General features: G+C 43.2%; 1 protein-coding gene across 2 annotated transcripts in view; it reads right to left on the bottom strand.

The window, feature by feature from the left end:
* Positions 1-13819, bottom strand: part of ca16b (carbonic anhydrase XVI b) — a 195876-nt gene that overhangs the window by 8312 nt on the left and 173745 nt on the right. For both annotated transcript variants that reach the window (XM_013138224.4, XM_013138225.3), the window contains exons 14-19: positions 6968-7059; positions 3778-3869; positions 2836-2932; positions 2645-2727; positions 516-650; positions 131-265 (exon numbers count right to left, since the gene is read on the bottom strand). In XM_013138224.4, the coding sequence (XP_012993678.2) occupies positions 131-265; positions 516-650; positions 2645-2727; positions 2836-2932; positions 3778-3869; positions 6968-7059 (634 nt within the window). The remainder of the gene's footprint in view (positions 1-130; positions 266-515; positions 651-2644; positions 2728-2835; positions 2933-3777; positions 3870-6967; positions 7060-13819) is intronic.

Here is a 13819-nt window from a genome sequence, read left to right as displayed (position 1 = left end):
TTAATTTAGTTCTTGATATTTTCCAACCGTACTTAAAGAATATACATGTACACATGATGAAGTGGCTTTGGATGACAACAACTACTTCCACAAATGATTAGTATTATTAGACTTGGGAACTGAAAAACACCTTTTTGACTTTGGTGTTCCGTATGAGGAACCGTCTCAGCGTGTAGCAGGCGTGAACTTTAGTGCTCTTCAGCGTCACCACGATGTTCCCATACTCCTCACTGCTCTCTGTTGGCCAGTACTGGTCACACTTCCTCTGTGAAAGGCAACCCCAAGAATTGAATTATGTGTCAGACAACCACACGAGTTCCATTCTCAGTGAAAGGCAGCCACGCACATTTAATTTCCTGTGAAAGACAACCAAATCAATGAAATTCTCAATGGAAACAATTACATCAACCCGATAATCTCCACGAAATAACGGGCCACGTTCTTTAAAAACAGCTAGCAATTCGTGTTGACCAAAAGCCATGAGATCCCCCTGCAGCCGGAGAGAGACCACCTACCCTTCCTTTCTCCACCAGGTTGGTGATCATGACGATGATGCCGGTGTTCTGCTCCCACACCATCCTCCAGAAGTCTTCGAAGGTTGACTTTAGAGGCCCCTGCGCGGCGATGTAAGCCTTCGGGCAGTTGTAACCCTGTGGACAATGCCAGACTGAGAAACTGGGAGAATATGGACCATTCCTGCCTGGCCGCAGGCTGTCGGGCCGACGACAGGGGATCAGGAAAAAGCTATTTAATCATCGCAGTACTTGCTGCAGCGCGGAGCGGGCCCCCGGCCTCCCGATTTACGGTAGCGCGGCTCACTCTTCAAAGTGCTGTACGTACCTCACATGATCTATTTCTCTCTCTATGGCACCTACAAACACACAAGCGCTGCCAACTGGGCCGGCAACCCCCCCGCCGCCTACACCAAACGGGCGGTCCTCCGACAGTTACTTGACCTGACGTAATTACTCGTTTACATCGGAGAGAGAGCGACTGACGCGACTGGTAACGTGTGACTGATAACGGAGGAAAAGCGGAAAAGGAAAAGCGGAAGAAGCAAGGTATAAAAAGAAAGGCACTGAAGCAAGAAGTGAACAGATTTTATGTAATTCTGTCAAAGTTAAAAGCAGTAACGCGTGCGATTAATTTAAAATACTGAGACTAATGCTGGTATTTATTTATTTTTTATCGCTGTTAATGCATTTTATATTTTTGAGCCTCAGAGCCATTCATAGGTAATGGTTAACTTCACCAGACTATAGCGGGAGCTGTCAGGATTGCAGTAGGATACTTCCTTGCACTTATTGCTTTTCTGGTAACATTTTTGTCGGATGACTTGTCCTGAGCGCTTTATGGGTATTTTTTTTCAATTTATCATTGAAGATGAGGCATTCATAGTTTATGAGTTCTTCCTATCAATGCGTTAGTAAGCTACACATCCGTTAGTTTAATGGATGAGTGGAAATTGGAATATCCTTACATCCCGCAACTCAACCTCCCTCCAAAAACCCATTGAATGAAAAGGCCAGCCATGCCTCCCTTAAGTCAGACCCTGTTTACCAACAGTCCCAAGATTTTGTGTTGCGTGAATCCACCTGCTTACACCTGGCTTGTAGATTAGCCTATTAAGTTGTCATAATTAGTTCTTGCTCTCCTAAGCTAAGCAACAGCCTAATGTTGTATGCCATTTCCTATTCAAGTAGCCTATTTTATGCATTGGGTTGAATTTGGGAATCATTTAATAGAGACACAAGCATTTTGTTGTGGCTAACCATCCATAAGGAAAGCTAATGTTCACAGGCCCCCACCTGAACCCCATTTCATCCAGATTTCAGCCTAAACATCACAGGACAATACAGTACCTTGACCAGCCTAAGTGTGATACCGTGTTGGATCAAATGCCTGACCACCTAGCAACTCCCCAGATAAGAAGGGCTATGTGTTTTAAACAGTAGCCTAATGTAGCAGTTGTTTTACTTGGTACCTTAATGAAGAGAACAATATAAGATGGTAGAACTACTGAACGGGACCAGCAATGTTCTATTTAGATCCACACAGGCTACATATAGAGGTTGTCAGTTACTGTGGTAAGTGGACATCTTGCATTTATTTAATTCCAAGCCAAGCAATGTGTTTAGAATAAACACGTCTTTTACACAATGCACTGGTTGTAAACAGAAACGTGTGTATTAAGGGCAACATTTGAACACATTCTTACATTTAAATGAAAGTGTGATTAACTACAGAAGATTGAGATTAATCAGGTTTCATTATTTTAATTGTTTGACAGCACTACCCTTTTATATATCGTTATTTCACATATTGAAAAGCGTTTGTTTTATCTGTATTTATATTTATAATATAGTTCCCGAAAAACTATATATATTTTTAAACCCTATATAACCCCCCCGCCCTGCGGGCTTGTGGAACCACACAACTCCCGGGCTGTCCCACTCCGGCCCTGCCGGTACAGATGACATCCATCACAGAACAGAAAAAGTGCTGTGTTTGCAGGCCTGGTACCACACATAACCTGAGTCTAATGAGTGATTACCAAAAGCATATGAGCAGGAACGTAATCATACCTAAAGATCAAGACAAAGCACAAGGTGCTAAAGACATTTCAATGAAAAGGTTGACTTACGTCTACATAGTTAGCGTTGATGTAGTCACTGTGTTTGGCATCTTTCCCAGCCAGAGGTCTTAACTTCACCCTACTGTGATCATCTGATGAATACAACAAAGGAAAATGACTCTCCGTCTGGGTCTCTCTTGACATCCCGTGTGAACAGAACAGGCGGGACATTTCTCTGGTGTGCAGCACGTTGGACTTACAGGCCACAATGTTGATGTATCTGTTTTTGTGCTTGTTGTCCGGGTGATTGGAATGTTCTGCTGTGATCTTCAGATCTACCGTACAGCGCTGGACCTCCTAAAGACAGGTCAACCAAGGGTCCGGGGTGGGGCAGGGGGTCAATAGAGGTGCAGCAAAACTATGCTTAAAACAATGACCAAAACCAAACCAAGTCTTTCTGAATTACAGCTCCGGAACAAAATTAGGAGACCACTGCACCTTTTTCTTTCCTTCCCAAAAAAGTCGAAAAAGGAAGGTTTTGAGTGAGGAACAGAAGGGTTCAAATTAAGAGACCAGTGCAAATTGAACGCTTCTGTTCCTCACTTTTCAACGTTTTTGGAAAGGAAAGAAAAAGGTGCATTGGTCTTTTTCTTTCCGGAGCTGTATATTTCTAAACAGCAAAGAGTCTATTCAGTTAACCTTGATGGGTAGAAATCCATGCCAAAAGTCATACTGGGTTTGTATAGCCTAGCTGTAGAGCTGTGAATTCTATGTCTACCCTTTCACACATTAAGGTGACCAGTCCAGTTTAGCAGCGTGGCTGTACATCTGATCTCTGAATAATGTTGTTGTAAATAGTCCATGTTCACCTGCACCTTCCTGAATAACCCCAATTAAGACTTATGGTTTAAGTGTGTGTGTGTGCTGTGGGCAGAGGGTGAGTGTGTGTATCGTGTGCAGAGTGAGTGTAAGTGTGTGTAATGTGGGCATTCCCTCTGGGGTGGTGTGATGTTAGCCTTGTGTCTCAACACAGGTTGGACAGGAACACACTGTCTGGGACCAATCAGCACCTAGAACTCATAACTTGCTTCACAGTCAGCCATCTGCTCCACAATACACACACACACACACACACAAACACACATGCATGCACACAACTAAATCCCAGAGGTAGCATTTAAAAGTGCTGTGTTCCTTCCTACCTCAAACTCCTCAGAGAAGCCGTGCAGGTTATTGGAGTAGAGCTCCATGATGTGTTTGATGAACTGCCTGACAGGGATGGCATCCATGTCATCTGTAGAAAACATATCACACTTGAAGGGGAAAACAAACCTCATCCACAGAGCCAAGTAGGTGTGTGTGTGTGTGTGTGTCTGTGTGAGAGAAAGACTGAGAAAGCACATCTGCGCGTGTGTTTCAGCACAGCCGACATGAGCTTGCAGAACAGCCTCAGAGTGCTGATGATCTAAGAGGCCTGTCAATTATAAACAATTTATTGTGAACTAAATGATGGAACTGGTCCTGAATCAGTCCATCCTAGACAGATACTTACAGTCTGTGGATCTACTCTTGTCGTGTTGAGAAAAAAACAACAACAACATAGTAGGGGTTTCACGGACACACATTTCCAATGAGTTCGATTTTTTGGTCGTTGTCCAGGACCAGGCTTAATCCGTGTCCTTAATGGCCACTTCACACAGAACCACGGGAATGACACCTCAGCTAGACGAGTCACTGGCCGACAAAGACATAATTGTCTAATATGGGTGTTTAGAGGTGGTGGCATCTGTCAGATGAGCAACATCAGTCCCAGATGACCCATTAAGGAGTGGGGGCTGTGGACAGAACAAGCAGCTGCTGTTCTCATCTGCTATAGCCTGGTATCACCGCCAATACATTCTCCCAGCTGGGATCACAGGCACGCCGCCACTCCCTCCGTTGGTCCAGTGGTTGATGCTGATTGGGAGATTGTTTAAGTGCCTCTTTGTAGCGTCTTCCGTTTGGAAACTAATCAATGGAGTTGATTAAAACACTATGGGACACTTGGATTTATTGGACCATTGCTGTGCACACATGGTATCCCATTGATGTGAACAGAATACGGTAAGATATGATGAACGATGGAGTAAAGACCCAGACAGACAAACAGTTTGGGCTCTATGCTACCTCCTCCACCAGTTCTCTTCCTCCTCATTAAACTCACATAAACGTTCAGTTTCAGCGGGTGGGTGGGTGGATTTAGCATTTCAGAAGCTGTAAAACAATCACTGTTCTACAAATTCCCCTCATAAACATTAACACGCACTTAACACTGTCCTCTGAGCTGGTTTATAGAGTTGTCTGCATAGAAAGAAGCAATTAGTCCCAAGATAGGGGAGCAATATGAGAAAAGTGAAATAACATGAGTGTTCACATGAATTTTTGTCTCCTTTATTGGGTCAAGATCCCACGCTACATTAAATAACCATTCAGCTGTCAGATGTCACGCTCAGAAGCGCCCGATAGAAGAGAAAAAAGCCTCCAGATCTTCCTCCTCCTCATTAACATTAAGTATTTAATTCCGACTTTTCTCGTAACAGGCACACCAAACTCTCAGTCTTGCTGCCAGCATCCCCTTAAGCATGCCCACTACTCCCACAGAGCCCTGCTCCTGTATGACATTGTTCCTGGTCTCCCAGATAGCTAGCTTAGCTGCTTCTGCACTGAGCTCTACTTCAGTCCAAAGACGAACAGAAAACCCTCCAGGGCAGTGAACCAGCTGGTTGGCAGTGTAAACAGCCTGGCTAGCCTTGGACATTGTACAAACAGAGGAGCTAGCGTTTCAGAAAGCATATAACAGACGGCACCTCTCCCCAGTGATAAGACCCAGGTGTACCAAATGCCTCTTGTCATCTATCTTCCCGTGTATAACCCTCCAATGGAGGTCAGTGGCATGTCAATCAATTGGCATCTCGTAGAGAGGACACCAGCGGAGCAACCGAGTGGAGGAAAAAAGAGCGAGGAGAGATGAGAGCAAGAGAGGGAGAGAGGCCGACAAAGGCGGAACGGAGAGTCAATACCGACATCAGCAGTTTTCTATAAGTAAACCAAGGCTTTGACATGGGCCAGAGTGCCAGAGTGCCACGGTCCCTTGGAGTCCTCAGAGCCTCACTGCTTCATAAAAGAGTGTTTACTACACATGCCACAACCTTTTTATCGTCTTATTGACTAGCTGCCACTTCATATTGTCCCCACACTGGGCAATGAAGTCTCTCAGAGAAAAAAACCTTTATATCCAACCTAATAGAACAGGTACAAGCACATTAATCTGGTTCAGTGCAAACCGCACTGGACAAGAGAAGCTAGTCGGTGGATGTTTCACCGCACTTTTTGCTAACTTAGCTGAGTTAGCTGAGAGCTAAGTTAGCTGAGAGCTTAAAAATGACTTCCAGAATTGTCAAGATTTTTTATCATAGCTGCTAAGACACAACTGGCGGCCTTCGAGCCTGCCTCCCAGTTGCTTTGTTTAGAAAACCAAGCCAATTGGGAGCGAAAGCAACACCGAAGTTATGTGTCAATGGGAAAGTTGATGGACGTGTTTCCCTCCCACATGGTACGTGGCGTGACACAAAATGGTATTAACACAAATAGCCTATTATTTGTGAACAACCAATAAAAAATAAAAAATACTGAGTACAGCTTTGCAAAACTATGAATGACTAACTAGTTAACAAATTCCCTGGAGATGTCGACTAGTATCCGACAAAGACATCTAGCAATCGTGTTAACCAAATGCTTCCCACAAAATGCTTTGAAAAAGTAGGACATTATCAACCGTTCTCAAATGCTGAAGGATCCCATTGACTTCCTTACAGTAGGTTATTCATTTAGGGGAAATCGGGAATCTGACAGGTTGCGTCTGACAGTAGAAGATAGCTGTATTTATTCTGCCAAACCAAACAATTTGCAACAGAGAAAAAACTAATGTTTCCAACTTGCCTTGACGGAGCCAAACGGAACTCAACATCTTCAATGTCAACTCAACAAATACTCTGTTGATCTCTTTCTCTGATTTACATTTTTGCTTACCCCAATGCCAAAGAGGACATCAGACCGTGTCAGAAGTTCAGAGCATATCGGATTGTAAATGAAAAGGCTTCAAATTTGTGTATGGGTGAACCCAGAAATCGGATCCATGTGTTACAAATGCCTAGCTCTAAAAACTGAGTCAGTGACTGAATTAAAAAAAAAGATTACAAGAAAATGTTTGGGTCCTGAATGAAGCCTGCCAAGTGGGGAATACCTAAGTCACTTCATATCAGAGCTTCAGCAAAATGAACTAAATGTAACACCGAAACGAATTACAGGTTAATTAGATAAAGGGCGAAGGTGTGTTAAGAGGGTGGGTGTTACCTGGGATGGGGATTACAGGAATGTTCTCATTGGCCACCACCCTGGGAGAACTACTATCCTCCACATAGAAGTGAGCTGTCTGGAAAAACCTCCTGTAGACAAACACAAAGGAGACAAGAGTTAACCAACAGTACCATTACCACACAGAGAAGAGAATAGTTAACCAGCAGTACCATTACCACACAGAGAAGAGAATAGTTAACCAACAGTACAAATACCACTCAGAGAAGAGAATAGTTAACCAACAATACCATTACCACACAGAGAAGAGAATAGTTAACCAACTGTACCATTACCACACAGAGAAGAGAATAGTTAACCAACAGTACAAATACCACACAGAGAAGAAAATAGTTAACCAACTGTACCATTACCACAGAAGGAAGAGAATAGTTAAACCAACAGTACAATTACCTCTCAGAGAAGAGAATAGTTAACCAACAATACCATTACCACACAGAGAAGAGAATAGTTAACCAACAGTACAAATACCACACAGAGAAGAAAATAGTTAACCAACTGTACCATTACCACAGAAGGAAGAGTATAGTTAAACCAACAGTACAATTACCTCTCAGAGAAGAGAATAGTTAACCAACAATACCATTACCACACAGAGAAGAGAATAGTTAACCAACAGTACAAATACCACTCAGAGAAGAGAATAGTTAACCAACTGTACCATTACCACACAGAGAAGAGAATAGTTAACCAGCAGTACCATTACCACAGAAGGAAGAGAATAGTTAACCAACTGTACCATTACCACAGAAGGAAGAGAATAGTTAAACCAACAGTACAATTACCTCTCAGAGAAGAGAATAGTTAACCAACAATACCATTACCACACAGAGAAGAGAATAGTTAACCAACAGTACAAATACCACTCAGAGAAGAGAATAGTTAACCAACAATACCATTACCACACAGAGAAGAGAATAGTTAACCAGCAGTACCATTACCACAGAAGGAAGAGAATAGTTAACCAACTGTACCATTACCTCTCGGAGAAGAGAATAGTTAAACCAACAGAACAATTACCTCTCAGAGAAGAGAATAGTTAAACCAACAGAACAATTACCTCTCAGAGAAGAGAATAGTTAACCAACAGTACAATTACCTCTCAGAGAAGAGAATAGTAAACCCAACAGTACAAATACAACTCAGAGAAGAGAATAGTTAAACCCACAGTACAATTACCTCTCAGAGAAGAGAATAGTTAAACCAACAGTACAAATACCACTCAGAGAAGAGAATAGTTAAACCAACAGTACAAATACCACTCAGAGAAGAGAATAGTTAAACCAACAGTACAATTACCTCGCAGAGAAGAGAATAGTTAAACCAAAAGTACAATTACCTCTCATAGAAGAGAATAGTTAACTAACAGTACAATTACCTCTCAGAGAAGAGAATAGTTAAACCAACAGTACAATTACCTCTCAGAGAAGAGAATAGTTAAACCAACAGTACAAATACCACTCAGAGAAGAGAATAGTTAAACCAACAGTACAACTCACTAAACCTAACAGTGACAGTTCACCCTTCTTACCTCATTGTTAACAGCAGGGTGCTAAATATAATAATAGGCTGCCAGTTAAACTATAAGCCTGAGGGTTGGGGTGAGAAGATGCCCTATTTACAATGAGGTCACATAGCAATGACTCCATTTGGATGACCACCAGCAGCACACAACAGCCTGCTGATAGGGAGGGAACAAGTAAACACTAAAACACACAGACATCAGACACACACACACACACACACACACACACTGAGCTGACCACAGGAGCAGGAAAACAACAACAGCATGCTTCATTTGGCCCTGACTTATCCTGCAGGACAACAGACAACATTTAGACCTGACTCCTACTGCTGGTAAACAGACAACGTTTAGACCTGACTCCTACTGCTGGACAACAGACAACATTTGGCCCTGGCTCCTACAGCTGGACAACAGACAGCAGTTTGCCCTGGCTCCTACTGCTGGACAACAGACAACATTTGGCCCTGGCTCCTACTGCTGGAGAACAGACAACATTTGGCCCTGGCTCCTACTGCTGGACAACAGACAACATTTTTCCCTGGCTCCTACTGCTGGACAACAGACAGCATTTGGCCCTGGCTCCTACTGCTGGACGACAGACAACACACAGCTGCATAACATGCAGAACACAACTCCATACTATTTACTGAAATTACAACAAAGTAACTAACAGCACCCGCCAACTCCCTGCCACTGTGCACCAACTTCTGTGCCCACAAGCCTGGGAGAAAACAACAGACAACAAGGAGACAAGTAGTGACACAGCCAAGTAGCAGAAGCCCCTCTCTAACCATGCAGACTGATCACCTGCACTTACACATATACAAATGAGAACCATCTACAGCAGCTTTTCCTGCCTGGGTTCCCAGTAAGGCTAACGACGCCACCCTAATTACCTGTACTTGATGCAGAGGAGAGAGCAGATGCCGGTCATTCTTGTCAAGAGAGAAGTAGAAATGGACAGAAAACAATGGAATGCCCTAACAGAATTAGCAGAAAGATAAAGGGAGGGAGAAAGACAGAGGGGAAAAGCGTGTGAGAAAAAATATTTAATTGAGAGAGAAAGGGAAAAAAAGACAGAGACAGAGAAGAAATGAGGGGAGGGTCTCCTTTGCGTCACAGCCCTGCCCACTCCACCCCTGCCCCTAGCCTAATGACTCCCTCAGGGGAAAGGTGGCATTTTGTATGTTGTGTAAAAAGCAAACCACAAAGGGATAGACCTTCCCAGCTAGCACAGGATGTTTTTGTAACTTGCTACAACGTCGTGTTATTATTTACAAGTTGGCAAATTGGTTTGTTTCAAAGTTGTTATGTCTGGAAAAAAACTACTTTGAACAACATTGGAAATACATTTGTGACAGTTTTTCACAAAACCTTTTATAATTCATGTTTTTTTAAGCCTTTTACAACACGTGCAATGCTTTGGTATACATACTGGCACAACACCTTTTCGCAACTATCTGCAAAATGTTATTGGGTTCACAAAGTAGAGTATTTATTTGGACATTTTTATAACTTTTCTGTAACATTACCAAAACATTTAGGCACTAGCTACAACATTATGTGATGTTGCAAAAACACTGTAAAATGTTTTGCATTGGATTTTTTATTTTTTGTAAAATTAAAACAAAAGTATATTTAACAGTTTTCCTATATCTAATATTTAGCAATTTGGGGACATTTAAATGGAAAAATTTTCTCAAGACTGTTTTCCCAAACTGAAAGGAAAATATTCCTAATGTTGGTAAGACATCCATGTTTGTTATTGTTGGGTGGATCAATGGATGGATCAAAGGAGAGAGGGAGGAACTGAACTAAAACACTGTATTATTGGACTCTTAAAACATCCCTTATTCTATTTGAAGTAATTTAGCAGACACTCTTATCCAGAGCGACTTTGTATTGAGTGCACACATTTTCACACTTGCTTCTCAGTACCAGATCCCCTAATATAACACACAACCGTGGTGTGGTTAGCACTATGCTCGACACAGCACCTGGACTGAGCTGCACCAGACATGGAGCGGAATGGATGGGAATACAAAAGTAGAACTTGGTCATTGGACTAAGTTATACCCCATACAGCCTGCACAACTCTTGACTTGGAATGGATAGAGAGAATACATCTCTCCCACTTGAGTTAAATATAGATGACATGTTTTCCTGTCTAAACCTCTGGCTAACATCTGTGAGTGCCCTCCAAACATGGCCATGTCCTCAAGCCCTCCAGATGGAGCCTTCCCCTTTAAAAGCATTTCATGTCTTAATAACATTTTGATATACAACTCAATGAACCAAAAACACAACACATTAAGACAACAGAGAGCTGGGTGAAAGAAAAAAAACACTTATTTAATCAGTGATCACAATATTCATTGTGGTGACAAAGTAATGCTACTGACAAAGTGATGCCAAATGAATGACGAGCACGTTTGCATAACTCCATTAGGAATAACGATAGTGTTGTGAAAAAGCTGCTCCATTGTCTCCTTCCCTTCACACAGGCCAGGGAAAGGGGGGTGGGGTGCAGGAGAGAGATGAGAGGAGAACGAGGAAGGAGAGACTGAACGGGTTGAGCTGGTCTTTCATCACACCCAGTATTCCCAGGGGAGAAAGCCATTCTTTGTGAGCTGTCAGCTCTAGTCACCAGCACACAGCCCAGAGCGACAGACAGACAGAAGGCCTTTTGCTATCACATCCCCAAACCCACCGCGACCCTGTCTGAACACATACCACAACAGCACCCATTCCCTACATCTATTACCGGATCAATCCAATGTCGTTTTTAATCACTTCAGTTATTAACTCTTTTTAATGCAAAGCATATCCTCTGCTCACTTCAACATAAGCATCATTAGCTCTCTTCCTAACTCTGACAACAGCATAACCAGTATCAGAGAGAGGGAGAAAACACATCGAACTCACTGTTGATCAATCATACATTTTCAGGCATCACAGCAACCACTGAGGTGGGGGAGAGTAAAGAAATGAAACTATAATGAAAAAGCTCAAGGCTGTGTATGAATAAATAAATCATAAAGCATCAAACCCTAGTAATGATCCATTGTGCTGTATAGCTCATTAGGCTGCAGCCGGCAGTGCATTAGTTAGCCTGGCCTGTGTAATTACTGATGCTCGTCTGGGGAATCGAGAGGCGTTGCGCGCTGACTTACGGTGGCTTAAGGCAGACATCTACAGTGGACATCAAGGCCAGGGTGAATGGGCCTCAAGATAGGGAGGCATTCTTACTTATTATCCATGACAGAGTCAAATATTTAGAACTGTTGGCCAGTGGGGTTTCTCGTCGGAATGTTCCAAGAGTGGAATTTTCTCTTCTAAAGCCGTTGCTAAGTAATAAGTCACGCTTCCGCGTTGCACCGTTTTTTTTATTATTCATTTTAGAGATTTCTAGTGAAAGCCGATATGTGATTTGTGAAACCTCGACAAAAATTTACATTTCCGACACCCCCATGCAAGTTAATAAAAACTATTGATAAAACACTGCAGCTCTCTTTTGCTTTTAATTTTTTTTACGTGGTACAATTTCACAGGGAATTGGTGGATATCGAAATACCTTTCGCTGCATTATATCATAATGCTGTATTGTACAGGAAAGTGGCGAGAGACAGAGGAGAGAGTTTTTGCTGAAAGAGCAGCAGGCCTGGTTGCCGCGGCGCAGCCGTGATGGCACAAGTGCACTGAAGGCAGCGGACCGGAGCGCCGCGCCACCAACCCAGAACGCTCGGCCGTGTCCAGGCATCACACCAACCACTGACGTGATGAAATAAAATCTGTCAAGACTCGCTTAAATGAAACCGCTCAAGGCTCAGCATAAATAAAGCATAATGCGCGGAGCTCCAGTAATTATCCATTGTGCTGTAGAGCTCATTAGGCTGCAGTAGGCAGCAGCTACATGCAGCCAGCCGTTAACCAGGCCTCTGTAATTACTGAGGCTGAGAGGGATGGAGAGTGCGTGTGGGTGATTGGCATCACAACGCTGATGAACACACAGCTGGGTCCCCTCCCAGCACCAGAGGCCCTTGTGGGTCCCCACCCCCATCGAAAGGAGTGCGATGGGGATGAGGGGATGGGAGGAGGCGAGGACGGGGAGGCGGAGAGGGGGAGGCAGAGAGGTGGATCAAAGAGGAGGGGAGAACGAAGAGGGAGGGATGCCAAAAAAGCAATCATCCTCCACCCGATAGATTCCTGGTGGCCGGCAGCATGCCGAAAAGTGCACACGCACGCACACACACACACACACACACACACACACATATACACAAACACAAAGACAAGACAGCAGATGGGCTCTGTGCTTCCTGGGGGACATTTCACCTGCCTATTATATTATACTCGGCGATTGGGTGGATGGTTTGCATCACTTCCTGTTTGCTTTCAGTTTGTGGTGCAGGCTGCCATGTACCCAGTGTTGTTAGCTGCTTAGCGAGCTTCACATTAGCAGGAATGCCAACCACATTTGTCAGTAATAAAATGGACCGTGATTATACCTCATATCTCCAAAATGTATTTGATGTTAAATCCTCTACTTACAAGGCAATCACAGTCATTTAACATATTACCGATCATTAACTTGAGGTGATTGCCCTGTGTAAAACCTGACTGATGCATTTACTGCCCTATTTGAGGGCTCTCCTGGTTATAAGGGTGAACATATTCCCTGAGAATCCCACCAAGACAGAGGCAGCGCTAACATTTAAAGTATGACATAAAATGTACATCAAATTTACAATCCATTCACATAGCTACCCTGCGCCACATGCAGGGTTCCACACTGAGTCCCCTGAAATCTTATCGGACCTCTTAGTCAAGGAACATAATATTAAAATGTTCTCCAGAAGTGGGTTTTGACCGAACTCTAAGAACCTAGGCATTGTCACAGTCACACTATGGGATGTGTTGCGTCCTCTGGACAATAAATTGTGGATCTAAATTTACTTTTTATGCCCATAATTGTGGACTTTTAAATAACTGTCCAATCAAATTTACAGCAACAACTAATAAAATGGGCCCTAACCAAGGACGTTTAAAAGCTGCACTATAAATTCCAGACAATCCAAAGATGCCCTTGCAGGTTTCATCCACCAAGGTTGCCAGGTTAAATAAATCCACTAAATGGCCGATTTAAACATAACCCTGCATAATACCACAGATGTGGTTCCACCACTACAGAATAACCGAATGTGCAACAAAAACAGGCAGGTCTACAGAATAAACTGAGCCCTGAAGCCAGCCACCAGGAAATTGGAACAGAAGTATTTCGCCTAGTCCAGCCAGGCTGCTGGAGC

The sequence above is a fragment of the Esox lucius genome, chromosome 17 (genome assembly GCF_011004845.1).
Source record: "Esox lucius isolate fEsoLuc1 chromosome 17, fEsoLuc1.pri, whole genome shotgun sequence".
Classification (NCBI taxonomy): Eukaryota; Metazoa; Chordata; class Actinopteri; order Esociformes; family Esocidae; genus Esox; species Esox lucius.
The sequence above is the reverse complement of the archived record's forward strand: the minus strand, read 5'-3'. Positions and strand labels throughout refer to the sequence as shown.